This window comes from Lithobates pipiens, unplaced genomic scaffold (assembly GCF_037356315.1).
Source record: "Lithobates pipiens isolate NorthernLeopardFrog02 unplaced genomic scaffold, aLitPip1_a1.2 Scaffold_1, whole genome shotgun sequence".
Lineage (NCBI taxonomy): Eukaryota > Metazoa > Chordata > Amphibia > Anura > Ranidae > Lithobates > Lithobates pipiens.
Genome location: NW_027507685.1, coordinates 106,287,609 through 106,306,731, shown reverse-complemented (window position 1 = coordinate 106,306,731; position 19,123 = coordinate 106,287,609). Strand labels below are relative to the sequence as shown.

General features: G+C 45.0%; 1 protein-coding gene across 3 annotated transcripts in view; it reads right to left on the bottom strand.

Annotated features, from left to right (window-relative positions):
• Positions 1-19,123, bottom strand: part of STRBP (spermatid perinuclear RNA binding protein) — a 253,102-nt gene that overhangs the window by 57,234 nt on the left and 176,745 nt on the right. For all 3 annotated transcript variants that reach the window (XM_077469361.1, XM_077469441.1, XM_077469524.1), the window contains 3 exons: positions 11,998-12,109; positions 5,361-5,438; positions 1,233-1,441 (listed from right to left, as the gene is read on the bottom strand). In XM_077469361.1, the coding sequence (XP_077325487.1) occupies positions 1,233-1,441; positions 5,361-5,438; positions 11,998-12,109 (399 nt within the window). The remainder of the gene's footprint in view (positions 1-1,232; positions 1,442-5,360; positions 5,439-11,997; positions 12,110-19,123) is intronic.

Below are 19,123 nucleotides of genomic sequence, written 5' to 3'. Positions count from 1 at the left end.
CCCCTTTCTGTCAATGCCCATGTCCCCTCCCTATTGCATCTGAGCAGCCCATGTCTATAGAGTCACACATGTGGGTGTATACACAATGACAGCCCACCCCCTCCCTTCTCCTCCATGCTCACTAACCAGCTATACACAATGGGAGCGGGATATTACATCTTGATTGATGGAGGCTTCACCTCCCTGTTAATCTAAGACACAAGCTGGAGGGGCGTGACATGGCCTGCGACTGGCAGAAATCCGCCCACACCATGTTATTGTCAAAAATTATTATTATTTGCTGTATCTCAAAGGGTTTTTTTTAATGTATTTTTTAAACATGTGATAAGCAGCAGAGGATGAGAAGCTCCTCCTGCTTAGGTTTCCCTTCAGACAGGCTGGGAGAGAGCCGGGTCATGTGACAGATGGATATCCATTAGGAAAAAGGTACTTAAATTTTTCTTTTTATATTAAAATAACTACAGCTCCGTCCTCCACATACAGAAAGAGAAGGGAGAATGTCAATTTAATAATGCATGTTAAGTATCACTTTCAAATGTTACTAAACCCACAACAGTAATATCAGTCTGTATATACAGTAAAGCATGCTTGTTATACTCACTGTGGAAGCTAAGGGGTTAATCCTCTGCATTGTGTAAACAAACAAGTTTGATCCTGTTTTCTCTGATCCTCCCCTTCTTTTGCTGTCCCCAATCCATCTCCTGACAGTACAGAGCCTTGGGAGCCCTCTGCACATGCTCAGTTTGGTGTGTATTGCTAGAATTTATTTTTTATTTTTGTTGGGAGGGTGTATGATCAGCACAGGGCCAATCAGCACTGTTCAGAAAGAGGGTCAGGGGATCCTACTGCCTCATAGGTCAGCCAGGGGAGAATGAAATCATCTCCTACAAGCTTTAACCAGACACTGATAGAGGTCACAAGAGTGCTATATATTGAGAAGATGTATTTAGCAGTTTACTATTACAAAAATAATTGCATTTCCATGTTCTGTGTACTGTGCGAGACCAGATGCAGTGAGTGCAGGCTCCGGGGGGAGACCAGATATAGTGAGTGCAGGCTCCTGGGGAGAGCAGATATAGTGACTGCAGGCTCGTGAGGAGACCAGATATAGTGACTATGGTCTCCTGGGTTTAGTAACACTGTTTAATTATTCCTAATGTCCATTAATTCAAAAAACATACACAGATGAAATGAAGGACACCTGATGGGTGATAAGAAAAATCTCCACTAACCTTTACTGCTACATGAAGCTTGGCTGTTTTCTTGGATGGTCCGGAGGCCTCATGTATGGTTCCATCTACATCAACAGACATAGTGAAAACTGGTGCATGTACTGGACCTGATTGAGACAGCAGTTTGTATTGCAAGCCAGGTCGAATCTGGTTTAGTCGCATCAGTGCATTCATTGGCTGGTTAGAATCTATGGCTTTGCTGTCCAAAACTAGAGACAAAGATTTATTAAGTTACTAATACTAGCATGACAAACCACAGGTTGAGAACATTCTAAGTTGCTAATGGATTAAACTGCTATTTATACATATAAATGCTACCCAGACAGATCATGGTATTAAAGCAACAGCTGGTAAGAAAAACAAATCTGTGCTTATACGGACCACCACATCACAAGATCTGCTGTGACTTCACTTGTGTATGGACCTGCTGCATGTGTGGTGAACGAATACACAAAGCTACACAATATGGCTAAGAGTTTGCAGACACCTGACCATCACAACCACCTATAAAAGCCAAAGTATTAGGAGAACCCTCCAGAATATTGTGTTCGGTTGCGTTTTCGGGAAAGGTTACTGGTAATTCTGAAGCATACAAAGTCATTTTAGGCAACTGGTCATTTCCAATTTTCTGGCAACAATATGGGGAAGACTCTTGTTCTTCAACATGACTGTGCCCCAGCAGACAAAAAGCCAGCTCCATAAAGACATGGTTTGAGAAGTTTGGTGTGGAGGAAGTCGAGTGTCCTGCAGAGTACTATTAATAAAATAATATACCAAATCCCACTCTGCACCTAATCTAAACAAACAGTGGGTATATGACAAAGTTGGTATGGCTCTCTGGACCTCAACCCAAATGAACACCTTTGGAATGGATTGTGACGCAGGTCTTCTCATCCAACACCAGGATCGGACCACACAAAACGGGCTATAATTCCAACAAGCTCCACTCCCGCTGAACCCTACTGAATACCTTTAGAATGGATTGTGAACCAGGTCTTCTCATCCAACATCAGTACCTGGCCTCACAAACAGGCACACATGCCCACAAACACCCTCTAAAATCTTGTGGAAAGTCTTCATAAGAGTGAAGATCCTTACAGTCACAATGGGGGAAAACTATTAAAAATCATAGTTTTAGAAGAGTATCCAACAAACTATAAGATCTGGGGAGATTTGCCACTACCTTACTGAAAACCTTTCATCTGAGTTAGCCAGTTGTGAGCCAAATCTTCTAATCCAACATCAATACCTGACCTCGACCCTATAGAACCCCTTTGGGATGAATTGGAAAACTATGAGCCAGGTCTTCTCCTCCAACATCAGTACCTGACCTCACAAATGGGCAAAAATTCCAACAAGCTCCGATCCCTCGGAACCCTACTGAATACCTTTGGGATGATTTGGAAAGAATTGTAAACCAGGTCTTCTCATTCAACATCAGTATCTGACCTCACAAATGGGAACACATTCCCACAGACACCCTTCAAAATCTTGTGGAAGGTCTTCCCAGAAGAGTGAACCACCTTACAGTCACAATGGAGGACAACTCAATACTAATAGCTATTAGAATCAGGTTTTAGAATAGGGTATCCAACAAGCTCAGAGCTCTGAGGAGACTTTCCATTACCCTACTTAACATCTTTGGGATGAATTGGAACACCGATTGTGAGCAAGGTCTTTTAATCTACCATCAGTACCTGATCTTAACCCTACTGAACACCTTTGGGATGAACTGGAACACCAATTGTGAGCCAGGTCTTCTAATCAACCATCAGTACCTGACCTCAACCCTACTGAACACCTTTGGGATTAATTGGAACACAGATTTTGAGCCTGGTCTCTCATCCACCTTCAGTACCTGGCCTCAACCCTACTGAACACCTTTGGGATGAATTGGAACACAGATCTTGTGGAAGGTCTTCCCAGAAGAGTGAAGAACCTTACAGTCACAATGGGGGACAACTCAATACTAATAACTATTAGAATCGGGTTTTAGACTAGGGTATCCAACAAGCTCAGAGCTCTGGGGAGACTTTCCATTACCCTACTTAACACCTTTGGGATGAATTGGAACACAGATTGTGAGCCAGGTCTTCTCATCCACCATCAGTACATGACCTCAACTCTACTGAACACCTTTGGGATGAATTGGAACAGAGATTGTGAGCCAGGTCTTCTCATCCATCATCAGTATCTGACCTCACAAATGGGCACAAATTCCCACAGGCACCCTCCAAAATCTTGTGCAAACGCCTACCCAGAAGGTTGGAGGAGGTCATTACTGAATAGGAGGGGTTGACTCCACATTAACGTTTTGGAGCGGGATATACAAGCTTATATGGGTGTGATGGTCAAGTGCCTACAGTCTTCTGGCCACATAGTGTATTTCTCATGGAAAGATGGTTGAGCAATTACACATTTCTGATACTTCAACTCGCAAATTTTGCAAACAAATGTACATTGATGCTTTTGTCATTAGCTCACAGAGCCATCTTTTGCAGGTGATCGTCAAACTGGTGTAACTGGACTTGGCTGCATGTGGCCCCTTTCACGCTGATGCAGTGTGGTTTGACCTCCCCGCGGGGGGTATCACGGGTTTGGTGCAGGTTACCTACGGGTGCGAGTTAGCTGTTCTATTAGGCCCTTCGGTTTTGGTTGCACTTTCTGAAAGCACGCAAAAACTCCTGCATGCAAAAGGGAATAGACCGAATGCAACTTAATATTGTTATCCTGCAGTCAGTTATCACATTTTGTTTTAGAAGAGAGAAATTATGTGATTTTGAAGAAATGTTTCCACTGCGAGATCCTGTGGTTTTTCTTACTCTCCCTCCTTTCCCTGATCTAAATACCAGCCTGAGCTCTGTATTTCTGTAAACAGCAAAGATTCTTTCGATCGCTCAGCTCTGAATGCATCCATGTATTGAGATTAAAAACACTAGAAACTAATCACATACCGGTAAGGGCAATATAAAAAGACTGCTATGAGGCATTGATAATAATATTCATAAAACAATATCAATAAATTATTTTATTGTCATTTATATTATTCAGTATGATTATTACTTTACAACGATCCTCAATTTTACTACCATTATCATCAACAATTTATTATCCTTTCATCTTTATTATGCCCTTCTAGTATTGATATTGGCCTTAGTTTTCAGAACCCTGTGTTACAATAAGGAATATAAAATATTTTAACATTTCTTTTAAAATGATTTTTGTGCTGCATTTTATGCCCGATGAAAGGGAGCTGCGTCCCCAGAAACATGTGCGCTGTGGGCAGAGAGCAGGGCTAGGCTGCTGCGGGCAGAGTGCAGGGCTAGGCGGCTGCGGGCAGAGTGCAGCGTTCAGGGCTACGCCGCGTACAGAGTGCATCGTTCAGGGCTACGCTGCGTACAGAGTGCAGAAATAAGGAGTATGCTATGTGCAGAATTCAGGGGTCTGCTGTGTACAGAGTGCAGGGTTTAGGGGTGCCCTATACACAGTGTACAACATCAAGAACTTTTTGTATTCACATAAAAAACTTTTTGATTTGATGCATAGGTATTTATACTTAGTTGGTGTGATATCAGACACATTTAAAAACCAGACTAAGGCGGTATATTCCCAATTATCCGCTTGCCGACTGTCTCATGTAGGAGGTACAGCGGCAGAGTGGCTCTCCTGCACTGGATCACGTATCTAGTGCACGATCAAGCACTTCCGGATAGGGGGCGGAGAGGCGCTCTGCCTGTGTTGTGCTCAGTCACAACACAAGCTGATTAGCAGGCGTCGGCCAATGATTGACCCAGTGGTTATCAAATACCACCAAAAGCTCTATTTGTGGGGAAAAAAAAATTATATAAATTTAGTTTGGGTACAGAGTTGCATGAAGGGGGGGGGGGGTGGGGGGTGTAAATCTTTTGGAGGATAGGCGGTGTTTAAATACCATTAGGTGTTTTCTAACAAAGCTGCTGGGACAAGAGGGTTCCCTTACTATATTTGCCGACTTAACTGTTTTCTCAAATGTAACCATATTTCATGGCTTCCTTTTGACAAACGTTTGTCATCGTGCAGACATTCAGTACTGCGACTTAAATTTGCAAAATTGAAACAGCCAATTACAAGTGAAATACAAATACTTACTTTTGCGCAAATTGCGCCTCATTTTCTTATTTGGGTCCTTGTCGTCACAAGAACCGTCGTCGTATGGCCGCTTTAATCCTGCGAAGAGTTAAATTGGAAGAAAGTTATCACCTCGTTAGGTGTATGATGCAGCGCTCAACACGGTTTTTCATGAATAGATTTTTTGGGTTTATTTTCTCACAGCACCTTAAACAGATCAATGCTTGCATCCCCATTTATATAATTACAATATGATGAAAATGTCCTTAAAGCGGGAGTCCGCCGGGACTCCGCGTTTTTTTTTTTTTTTTTTAAAGTCAGCAGCTACAAATACTGCAGCTGCTGACTTTTAAAATAGTGACACTTACCTGTCCAGCGCGCCCGCGATGTCGGCACCCGAAGCCGATCTCTAGATCGACACTCGAGTGCTGCCGCCGCCATCTTGGGTATGGGAATCAGGAAATGGAGCCTTTCGGCTTCATTTCCCGGTTCCCTACTGCGCATGCGCGAGCCGCGCTGCGCAATGAGGACGGTCCCCGCTGCCTCTGGGATCTGTGTGTTTCCCAGCAGGCAGCGGGGCACTTGCGGAAGGGGGCGGGCACTTGCGGAAAGTGCGTAATGTACGCCCCTTTCTGCAGAGAGCTAGCCCGGAAGTGGGTGCAGTTACCTGGATTATCCAGGTAACTGCACCCCCCTCCCCCCTGAAAGGTGCCAATTGTGGCACCGGAGGGGGGGAGGAATCCGATGAGCGGAAGGTCCATTTTAGGGTGGACCTCCGCTTTAAAACAGAAATTTACAGGACGCTTTATATTCTCAGCTATAGAAAATACTGAAAAAATCTGCTGAAAATTGATATTTTTTGAGTTGCAGTTCAGTGAGTAAAATATTTGATCCCCTACCAACCAACAATAATTGTGGCTCCCACAGACTGGCTACAGTAGGACCTCATGTGGTACACAGATTAGTCCCGTCAATGTAAGAAGGTTCTCCTAACGACAACTTGTGTATAAAGGACACCTGTCCACAGAATCTTTCTTCCATTCAAACCTCACCATCATGGGCAAGACCAAGGAGCTGTCAAAGGATGTCAGGGACAAGATTGTAGACCTGCACAAGGCTGGAATGGGCTAAAAGACCATCAGCAAGAAGCTTAGTAAGGAGGAGACAACTAATGGAGCGATTATTCGCAAATGGAAGAAATACAAAATAACCATCAATCGCCCTCGGTCTGGAGCTACATGCAAGGTTTCGCCTCATGGAATGAGGATGGTCATGAGAAAAGTGGAGGGATCAGCCCAAAACTACACGACAGGAGATTGTGAATGATCTCAAGGCAGTTGGGGCCACAGTTACCAAACAAACCATTGGTAATACAATACGCCGCCATGGATTGCAATCCTGCAGTGCCCTCAAGGTCCACCTCCTCAAGAAGACACATGTACAGGCCTGTGTAAAGGTTACCAATGAACATCTAAATGGTTCAGAGAAGGATTGTGAGAAAGTGCTGTGGTCAGATGAAACCAAAAATTAGCTCTTTGGTATTAATTTGACTCGCCGTGTTTGGAGGAAGAAAAACATTGACTATGAACCTAAGAGCACCATCCCTACAGTCAAGCTCGGAGGTGGAAACATGCTTTGGGGCCCGTTTCTCTGCAAAAGGTACAGGCCGACTTTGCCGCATTGAGGGGCCAATGGACGGGGCCATGTATTGTAAAATCTTGGATAAGAACCTTCTTCCCTCGGCCAGAACACTGAAGATGGGTCGTGGATCCAGCACGACAATGACCCAAAACATACCGCCAAGGCAACAAAGGAGTGGCTCAAGAAGACGCACATTAAGGTCATGGAGTGGCCGAGCCAGTCTCCAGACCCTAATCCTATAGAAAATTTATGGCGGTAGCTGATACTTCAATTTGCAAAGCGACAGCAAAGAAACCTTAAGGATTTAGAGAAGATCTGTAAAAAAGAGTGGACCAAAATCCCTCCTGAGATGTGTGCAAACCTGGTCACCAACAAGAAACGTCTGACCTCTGTGCTTGCCAACAAGGGTTTCTCCATCAACTACTAAGTCATGTTTTGCTTGGGGATCAAATACTGATTTTGCTCACTGAACTCCATTTATAACATTGGTATTATGTTTTTTCTGGATTTTTGGTTGATATTCTGTCTCCATCATATAAAATACACCTATGGTAAACATTATAGACCCTTCATTTCTTTGTAAATTGGCAAACTTACACAATCTGCAGGGGACCAAATTATTTTTTCCACAACTGGACTCATGGCCAAAAATATTGTCACCCCTGCATTTCTGTCAGATAATGCACCACTTCGCCCAGAAAATTGTTGCAATTACAAATGTTTCGACATTCTCATGTTTATTTATTTTGTTTGTATCGGTATGACACAAAAAAGTGGAGAAACAAAAAAAGCCAAATCTAACACATTCCACGCAAAACTCGAAAAATGAACTGTCCACTGCAAGGAAGGGAAGTTCCACTAACAGCTGAAACGTCATTGTTTGTTAAGGACATGGAGGACCTGCTCCTTAACAACCTGGTGTCCACTGTGTGCAAAATTGTCAAGAAGTTTGCAGCCCATGGCACTGTAGCTAATCTCCTTGGATGTGGACAAAAGAGAAAAATTTATGAGAGATTGCAACAAAAGGATTGTTGGAATGGTGGATAAAGAACCTCAATCAACTTCCAGTCAAATTCAAGCTTGCATTCTTTTGTATACATTTCATTTGTCAGCGGGGGAATCCAGCTGACAGATGAAAGAGCTGAACCTGAAGGTATCGGTTTCAGGTATCGGCGTGTTTGCACGAGTACCGAAAATGCTTAGTATCGTTGCAACCCTAGTAGGAGTCCCAGGAGGATCTCACTGCTGACACAGAAACATTAAAAACTCCAGATTGGAGTTTTCCAAAATTTACCTGAGGAAGCCAAAATCCTTTGGGGAGAATGTGCTGTGGGGACAGATGAAACAAAAGGACAGCTTTTTGGTAAAGTCCATCATTCGGTTTTCAGAAAAAAGAACATAAGGCCTTTCAAGAAAAGAATAGAGTCCCTACAGTCCCAAATGGTGGAGGGTCACTGATATTTTGGGGGTTGCTTTACTGCTTCAGGGCACTGAATGTCTTGACTGCGTGCATGGCAATATGAAATCTGAAGACTACCAAAGAATTCTGGGGTGCATCATAGGGCCCAGTTTCAGAAAGTTGGGTCTCAGTCAGGGGTCATGGGTCTTACAGCAGGACAAATGACCCAAAGCACCCGTCAAAAAGCACCCAGAAATGGTTTATGACAAAAGTGCTGGAGAGTACTGAAAGGGCCAGCAATGAGTTCAGATCTCCTGTGGAGATATCTCAAAACAGCATTTGGGAAAAGGAACCCTTCCAATCCTTGAGACCTGGGAGCAGTTGGCGAGAGAAGAGTGGTCCAAAACTCCAGTAGAGAGGTGTACAAAAACTCGATGGTTACAGAAAGCCATAAATTTCAGTTATTTTAGGGGTGTGCGACCAAATATTAAATTGAGCGTGCCAATAATTTTGTCCAGTCCATTTTTGGAAGTTTTGCATCCAATGTCAGATTTGGCATTTAGTTTCTCCACTTTTTTATTTGTGTCATACCAATACAAAAACAAAAAGAAAAAACATGAGAATGCCTAAACATTTGTAATTGCAACAATTTTTTGGTCGAAGTGGTGCATTATCTGACAGATATGCAGGGGTGCCTAAAAAAAACACAGGAGTGATTCCATCGTGTCGCGCCTGGCCTCTGAAGGTCAGAGATGGCTGGGGACCATCTGGTCCTTGGTCACCTCTATGGTAAATGGCTGCCCCTGGCCGATTAATTCTCAGGCTCATAGATCACGCAATCGAGCCAGTTGAAACGCCAGAGGGCGCTATGATCAGTTTCAACTTTGCAGGGAATTGGTAGCAGAAAAGAATGATATTTAAACAATGCCTGAAGCTGCACTCATCATTCAGACATCTCCAAAGTCTAGGATGTCATATGATGTCCTACGTGCAGGAAGTGGATAGAAGTATTTTTTTTTTTAAATCATACCTAGGTGGATGCTACATCTGTCCCCTGCCGACTTACACTGAGAATCAAGCAATCCATCGATCGCTCGGTTCTCAGAGCTCCGTGAGCAGAGTTAACGGCACTGTGATGGACTCTGGACACCCTGTTGGGTATTTCCACCAATCAACTGCTTCTCAAGTTCTGGAACACGAGACCAATGGATCTGGCTATAGGAACCCCAAGAACCAGGCAACACCAGTTTTGGAGTACACCAGAATAATGTTTATTAGAGCAAAAATACAGGCTTATACACACTTGAAAAAGACATTCCCCCCCACCTGATCATATTACTCCAACAACACAACTGTAACCAGAAACATAAATGAATATGAGCTAATTAACTAAACATTTAACCAGCATAGGTGACTCAGAGGTTTGACCTTTCAGGTCGGACTTACCTCCTAGCTCAGAAGACACAATCCACATGATCAGAAGTATAAACACAGACCACAAGATTAGTGTGCTAGTAGGCAATAGCTGAATTAATTAGCACAATAAACAATGGGTGGAAGACCAAGGTTCCCCCTCCTCAAGAAGGCACATGTACAGGCCCATCTGACGTTTACCAATGAACATCTAAATGGTTCAGAGAAGCATTGGGAGAAAGTATAGTGGTCAGATGAGACCAAAATTGAGCTCTCTGGCATTAACTCGACTCGCTGTGTTTGGAGGAAGAAAAATGCTGACTATGACCCCAAGAACCCCATCCCTACAGTCAAGCATGGAAGTGGAAACATGATGCTTTGGGGCTGTTTCTCTGCGAAAGGTACAGGCCGACTTTGCCGCATTGAGGGGCCATGTATTGTAAAATCTTGTATGAGAACCTTCTTCCCTCAGCCAGAACACTGAGGCTGGGTCATGGATGGGTCTTTCAGCATGACAATGACCCAAAACATACCGCCAAGGCAACAAAGGAGTGGCTCAAGAAGAAACACATTAAGGTCATTGAGTGGCCTAACCACCAGATCTCCAGACCTTAATCCTAAAGAAAACATACCACCAAGGCAACAAAGGAGTGGCTTAGTGTGCTAGTAGACAATAGCCAAATTAATTAGTACAATAAACAATGGGTGGAAGACCCTTAGTAGGTTCACTAGACATACTTAACACATTATAGCAGACAACCCCAGACGGGTGGCTTCCTGACGACATCAGCATGAGTCCCAACAGTATGAAGCAGTCACCATTTTTAATTTACGTTAGGCCCTATACAGGGATCACAGTCTGTGCGTCTTGGGGAGACATGGACTTGAATCCAAAGTAACATTACTTCAATGTTTCCCAAGCATACACCTCACAAAAAGTAGTGTTCCCTTAAAATCCAGGGCCCATGAGAGGCTAGCATTCGGTCCCCTCCAAAAGCCCCCGGACCAGCTCTCTGACATCAGCCGACAGCCGGCTTCAGCCTGCTGGGCATTTCCCTGTTCTGCCTTGTGACATGACAGAGAACTACTGCTCCCTGTTATCGGGAGCGGTGATCGCTGTTATGTGAATAGTAGCCCATCCCTCCCACAGTTAGAAGCACTTCCTAGGACACACTTAACCCCTTGACCGCCCCCTAGTGTTTAGCCCCTTCCCTGCCAGTGTCATTTACACAGTAATCAGTGCGTTTTTATAGCACTGATTGCAGTATAGTGTCAAAAGTGTCCGATGTGTCCACCATAATGTCGCAGTCATGATAAAAAAGAAAAAAAAAAAAACGCAGATCGCCGCCATTACTTGTAAAAAAAAAAAAAATGCCATAAAACTATCCCCTATTTTGTAGACACGATAACTTTTGCGCAAACATATGCTTATTGCATTATTTTTTTTACCAAAAATATGTAGAAGAATACATATCGCCCTAAACTGAGGAAATTTTTTTTTTATATATATATATTTGGGGGATATTATAGCAAAAAGTAAAAAAAAATGCTTTTTTTTTTCCAAAGCTGTCGCTCTTTGTTTATTGCGCAAGAAATAAAAAGCGCAGAGGTGATCAAATACCACCAAAAGAAAGCTCTATTTGTGGTGGTGGTGGAGGCGTAATTTTTTTTTGGGTGCAACGCCGCATGACCGTGCAATTGTCAGTTAAAGCGACACAGCGCCGAATCACAAAAAGTGCTCTGGTCGGGAAGGGGGTAAAATCATCCGGGGCTGAAGCGGTTAATCATTGATGTGGAAGAATAATTATTGTATGAAAGAAGGATTTATGATTTTTTTGGGTTCGGGTCTTATGTTAATTTATGAACAAAGACACTGTAATGATTTAATATCAGAGTTCTGGAGATCACGTCTGAATTTATTGTAAATAGCACATACATTGGCATTGCACTAGATTTGCATGTTTTTGTATTGTTATTTAACGTTTTGAAAAGTAGGGGTATACGCAACCATTTAAAAAATGTTTTTTGTTATTTGGAAGTTGCGGGAACACTGTTTATTCACAGCCACCTGGCACCATTTGGTTAAGCAACACATTGCCATTCATGGAGTATTGGATTTATTGATAACCAGGGAGCGCTGGGTTAACACACACTTGGTGTAGAGCACAGTAATAATTTAGGGGGAAAAAAAAGTAAATATCTTACCTTCCCTGTCTGTGCTTGACCAGGAATATTTTTGGAAAGGTTTATTTGATGGCAGGGGGTCCATTTGCAATACCTTGTAAATCTGTCCAAAGGCTAACAAACGAAGTGCATGCTGTGGTGGAGAAAATATAAAGAAAGCTTAAAGGGCAACTCCATTTTTTGCAGAGAAATAAATAAATAATATACCATATAATTATATATATATATATATATATATATATATATAGATATATATATAGATATATATAGATAGATATATATAAAAAATTACCTTTCCTTTTCAATCTACAGCTGCTGTAATTTTTTTGGGTAAAATTCAATGCAATATGGCAACCAGCAGCATCTCATAGGGCTGGACAGGGCACCAGATGAACACTACAGCCCCATGCACAGGGGCTAAACGCCCCAAGGTGCATGGGGCCTAAAGGGATGCTGCCACTGCAGATTTTTTTCATAAGAACATCACCAGATGATTATAATTTACCAGACACTCACATTTAGAATCAGTCTGCATAGCACATGGTGACAGTGGTGTATTGTGGTGTTGTGCTTGTGCTTTAGAGGAGACTAAAAACGGGCGCGCACCCCCCCCCCCCCCAAAATCGAAATTAGTCGCCCCCCTGCCACATTAAAACCGTGCATGCAACGTTGACAAAACACTACATTTTACAATTCATAGGCAACACTTTAAAGGCCTAGAATTACTGTCCATGATCTGACGCTCACGGTGATGAGTCTCATGGGTGGGACCAACAAGTGTGTTCAGCTTTTTTTAAATTCTTAATGTATTTTTTAAACTGTTGACATTTTTTTTTTATTTCACTTTAATAAAGAATGTAAATTTCCTTGTGACAGTAATAGGCATATGACAGGTCCTCTTTATGGAGAGATCTGGGGACCCCAAACCCCTCCTCTGCACTTAAAGAGGAAGTAAACCCTGATGGGTTTACTTCCTCTTTTATTCCCTGCAAAGGTAAAGCATAATGGGCTACTATGCATCGCATAGTAGTCCATTATGTGTCACTTACCTGACACAGGAGCCAGCGAAGTCACCGCTGTCCCCTGTAGTTCCGAGCATCCATTTTCTTGGTGGGTCTCGCTGCTCTGGCGCTGTGATTCGCCGGAGCAGCGATGACGTCACTCCCGCGCATGCGCACGGGAGCCGACACTCACGGCATATCGCCGCGATCTGCAGCTTACCCAGTGCACCTGCGCGCCGCTGTCTAAGGCGCATGCTGTGGCTGTCTTCAGGTAAATATCTCCTAAACCGTATAGGTTTAGGAGATATTTCTTGGACTTAATATAGGCTTACCTGTAGGTCAAAGTGGTTTGTAAGGGTTTACAACCACTTTAAAAGCACTCAAAAACACCAAGATCGGCGTTCTTGAATGCTTTAGATTTTTTAAAACTGGTGCCCGATGATTCCTGAGTAAACCGGAAGCGATGTCATGTCATTGTTTCCGGTTTACAGTTACGAACCCGATCCCGGCTTTGCTTGGCTGTCCGGCTAGCTGGCGGACGCTCTGGTCGAAGATGGTGGCGGAAAGGGGGCTCGGTGGGACGGGAGAGCCCAGTAGAGTCATGGAAGGTGTTTGGAAGAGGGGGGGCTAGCTAGTGGTCACTCGGTGGGACGGGAGAACCTGGTAGAATCGCGGAAGGTGGCAGGAAGAGGGGGGGCCTAGCCGGTGGTCGCTCTGGCCTCTCGTGGGACGGGAGAGCGTGGTAGAGTCAAGGAAGGTGGCGGGAAGAGGGGGCTAGCTGGTGGTCGCTCGGGTCTCTCGGTGGGATAGGAGGGCCCGGTAGAGTCGTGGAAGGTGGCGGGAAGAGGGGGGGGCTAGCTGGTAGTCGCTCAGGTCTCTCGTGGGACAGGAGAGCCCGGTAAAGTCATGGAGGGTGGCGGGGGGGCTAGCCAGTGGTCACTCGGGTCTCTCTGTGAGACTGGAGAGCCCGGTAGAGTTGTGGAAGGGGGGGGGGGGCTAGCCGGTGGTCGCTCAGTGGGACAGGAGAGCTCGGTAGAGTCACAGAAGGTGGTGGGAAGAAGGAGGGCTAGCCGGTGGTTGCTCGGTTCTCTCGGTGGGACAGGAGAGCCCGGGAGAGTCACTGAAGGGGGGGGGGGGGGCTAGCCAGTGGACGCTTGGGTCTCTCGGTGGAACGGGAGAGCCCGGTAGGAGTCACAGAAGGTGGCGGAAAAGTTGAGGGGCTAGACAGTGGCTGCTCAGGTCTCTCAGTGGGACAGGAGAGCCTGGTAGAGTTGCAGAAGGTGGCAGGAGGGGAGGGGGGGGGGTGGTCGTCCCCTCCTGCTGCTTGTAATACCAATCGAGCGGCTATTGAACCAATCTGATTGCTATTAGAGAAGCGAGAACCCCCGGCTCTAATAAACAATACCAGGGTGATGCCTGCAGCTTTAGGCATCATCCCAGGTACAGAGAACCCCCCCCCCCCCCAAAAAAATTTTTTTCCCCCAGGCAAAAGCCTTGCATGGTGAAACAAACAGCTATTTTTTCTAGAGCAACAAAAGGTAGGGATCTGCTACAAAGTTTGTTACCATCTCTGCAATCGATCACCCAAGAAGGGAGTTTTTTTTATCAACAAAAGCGAAATTACACTTTAGACATTAGACTTCAAAAACAAAGAAAAATTGATCTCTTGGGAGCTTTGATTTGATAAAGTTTGGCTATAATTTTGTAAAGAATACATTTCTATTACTGTATACCGGAAACAAGAAATGCATCTTCCGCGACAATCTAACCGACTCATTTAGGCCATCTGTCACCTTTGTAATATTATCCAATTGGCTATAAAATGCGGATGTGCGAGGGGACATGGCCGGGGGCCAAGAGGAGAAACAATAACCAATCCATATTGCAACATTCCTTCGTATTAGTTTTTCAGGTGTGATAAATTATTTTCTGCAATTTTTTTTGGTATGTGAAATCCACGCATATACAATGCTGTGGAAAAGTCTCTGGCACTTTGTAGAGTTCACCAAAAATACAAATTTCTAATAAATTGCTATTTTAAACTCTCTTTATTTTATTTTAGATGCCAAAGCATAAGTGTATTGTAGACTTCCAGATATTTCTTTTGTAAAAAATAAAGAAATACAACAAGATACAATGGCAAAAAAAGAGAAAAAGTATGTGAACCCCTTGCATTCAACTCGTTTTCTGCACTTCTTTCCCATAAAATGTGATCTGATCCTAAGTCACAAGAGACAAACACAATGTGCTGAAGCTGATAACACACAAACTATTCTAATTTCTCCTGTCTTTAGTAAAAACACGCGTTAACCTGTTGCCGTCCGCACTGTAGCCGTCATTCGTGCTTTGCTGGGAGGGCGTCTATTGATGTCCTCCTGTCATCGCACTTCCCTTGAGCACCCTGCGGAGCACAGATCATGGTAAAGGACCAATCACAGCGGCCCTTCATCATGTGATTGACTGTGTGTCCAATGACAGCTGATCAAGGATGTCAACACAAGCCGGTTATCAGCTTTTTTTTCTCCTTACGCTGACAGCATGGAGGAGGGGAGAAGGGAGCCGATAACCGGCTTGTGTTCCTTTTTATTGGTGGCACCCATCTTAGCCCATCAGGGCCACCCGTCTTAGCCCATCAGTGCCCAGTTGCGTCCATCAGTGCCCATTAGTGGCGCATCATCAGTGCCCCCATCAATGCCCCCCATATCACTGTCGTGTCATCAGTGGCCCCCCCATCAGTGCCCCCATCAGTGTCACGTCATCAGTGCCCCCCATCAGTGTCCCCCCCATCAGTGTCACGTCATCAGTGTCCCCCCCATCAGTGTCACGTCATCAGTGCCCCCCCCATCAGTGTCACGTCATCAGTGCCCCCCCCCCATCAGTGTCACGTCATCAGTGCCCCCCCCCCATCAGTGTCACGTCATCAGTGCCCCCCATCAGTGTCACGTCATCAGTGCCCCCCATCAGTGTCACGTCATCAGTGTCCCCCCCATCAGTGTCACGTCATCAGTGCCCCCCCCATCAGTGTCACGTCATCAGTGCCCCCCCCATCAGTGTCACGTCATCAGTGCCCCCCCCCATCAGTGTCACGTCATCAGTGCCCCCCCCCCCATCAGTGTCACGTCATCAGTGCCCCCCATCAGTGTCACGTCATCAGTGCCCCCCATCAGTGTCACGTCATCAGTGCCCCCCATCAGTGTCACGTCATCAGTGCCCCCTCATCAGTGTCACGTCATCAGTGCCCCCCATCAGTGTCACGTCATCAGTGCCCCCCATCAGTGTCACTCATCAGTGCCACCCATCTGTGCCCATCAGTGTCACTCATCTGTGCCCATCAGTGTCACTCATCTGTGCCCATCAGTGTCACTCATCTGTGCCCATCAGTGTCACTCATCTGTGCCCATCAGTGTCACTCATCTGTGCCCATCAGTGTCACTCATCTGTGCCCGAAAGGAAGGCGCACTGACCTAGTGCATTGCCATAAAAAAGCTTTATTCAGAACAGAACAAATAGCAAAATGGCTACTCACAAACGAGTATTGATAAAAGGCATGATCAATACAAATGGATCCATCGCACCAAACATCGACACATCCAGATCTGATGTCAGGTAGATTGATTGATCAGCCGTTTACAGCTGTTTAAGTTGGGGTATTCATCAATCAATCTACCTGACATTAGATCTGGATGTGTCGATGTTTGGTGTGATGGATCAATTTGTATTGATCATGCCTTTTATCAATACTCGTTTGTAAGTAGCCATTTTGCTATTTGTTCTGTTCTGAATAAAGCTTTTTTATGGTAATGCACTCGGTCAGTGCGCCTTCCTTTCTGGTTTTGTTTTTCCAGTATTTGAATACCCAATACTCTAAGGAGGGCTGCAAGACCTTTTGACACTACCATCTTAAACTGTCGGTATCACACTTTGAAGACCGGGACACCAGAGTGCAGGAGAAGTTGTCTTTTTCTTGTACTCATCAGTGCCCATCAGTGTGACTGATCAGTGCCCAGTCACACTCCTCAGTGCCCATCAGTGTCATTCATCAGTGCCGCCTCATCAGCGCAAATTAGTAAAGTAGAAAAATCCCCATTTTATAACAAACTATGAAAAAAAAAGTGTTTTGTTTTTTTTTCTAAATTGTTGGTCTTTTTTCGTTAGTTTAGCAAAAAAATTTAAAATCTAGCAGCGATAAAATACCACCAAAAGAAAAGCTCTACTGTGAAAAAAAAATGATATAAATTTAGTTTGGCTTCCAGTGTTGCATGACCGTGCAATTGTCAAAGTGTGACAGCGCTGAAAGCTGAAAATTGGCGCCTGGGCAGGAAGGGGGGTGAAAGTGCCCAGTAAGTGGTTAAATATTCACAGCGATGGAGGAAAGAGTAAGTGAACCCGTAGAATAATTTCTTCAATGAAAGGTAAGTAGTTTGCACCAATAATGAAATCAGTATGGAGGGCTACTTTGATAAAAGACACTCAAACATTTTAAGATTGCTGTTCATAAGAAACATTAGCCGATGTAAACCATTCCTCACAAAAAGAGTCTCTCTGAAGTCTTGTTTTCCTATCTGTTCTAGCCTGGAAGTCTGTAGTACTAAAGGACTTTTGGCCCCATTCACACTGGTGTGCCTAAAAAGTGGTGAATAGCTGGTGAAAGTGATACCAAAGTCTCGCTGTTTTTTGTCTAAAAATAACAAACATGTTCTAATTACCTGCTCTGTAATGGTTTTGCACAGAGTAGCCCAGATCCTCCTCTTCTCGGGTCCCTCGCCAGCACTCCTGGCTCCTCCCTCTTGCCAACTGCCCCCCGAGCTGAGCCGCTGCTGTGTGTCTATTCAGGCACGGAGCCATGGCTCGGCTCCATCCCCCTCTCTCACCTTATTAGCTCACTGACTTTGACAGCAATGGGAGCCAATAGCCAATCAGGAGAGAGAGTGTCCATGGCAGCTGAGTCTCTCGTGCAACATCACTGGATCAAGATGGGGCTCAGGTAAATATTAGGGGGGAAGCTGCTGCACACAGGTGTTTTTTTTATCTTAATAATGCATATAATGCACCTTCTGCCTTTGCAATCCCTTTAAGGATGCTGGTGGCTCTACTATTCATTGGTTGTTAACCACTTGCTGCCCGCCATATAGTAGAATGACGTTGGCAAAGTGGTTTCCATATCCTGACTGGGTGTCATATGACATCCTCAGGATATTAGGCCACTGCGTGCCCCCGGGGGCCTGCATCAAGGTGATCGTTGTCAGTCTGACACCCTGCAACACCGATCTAGGTAAAGAGTCTCTGACGGAGACTCTTTACCATGTGATCAGCCGTGTCCAATCACGGCTGATCATGATGTAAATAGAAAGAGCTGGTGATTGGCTTTTCCTCACTCGTGTCTGACAGAGTAGAGGAGAGCCGATCAGCGGCTCTCCTGACATGGGGGTCTGTGCTAATTGCTCATCAGCGCAGCCCCCCTCGGATCCCACCCAGGACCACCGGGATGGCCATACACACAGGACCACCAGGTATGCCCCCCTAGATCCCAAGGGAAATGCACATCTGTGCCCAGGCAGCTGCTATTCAGTGCCCACTGACAATGCCTACCACTGCCAGAGCCACCAGGGATGCCCATCAGTGCCTCATATCAGTGCTGTGTATCAGTGCCAGGCATCAGTGCCACGCATAAGTACCCATCTTTTCAGCCTTTCAGTGCCCAGTGTCACCTATCATAGGGTGACCAGACATCCCCAGTTTTTGGGGACAGTCCCGGGATTTAGGACACTGTCCCCGGACCAAGTCTGTCCTCGCATTTGATTTGGATGGGGGCTGGGGCAAGACAGTCAGTGCAGAATTAAAAAAAAATAAAAATTCTTAATCACACCCCCCCTCCCCCGCCGCTCCTACTAGCTTAGGGGAGTGTATTATTTTCCATTATCTGTGTTCCTTTTTGATGATCATGTTCATCATGATCACTGGTCGGAGCGGGGGAATATTTCTTCAATTTCTTCAGTTTTGGGTCTTCTGCCTTGGCTCAAGTCCCGGCCAGCCGCCTACCTGCTTATCTCCTTGTCTTCCCTGGCGGAGCGATTTTCCTCCGCTCCCCACCCAGTAGTAGCCGGGGCCTGGAGAGTACAACTTGACAGGCTGAGGCAGGCGGCAGC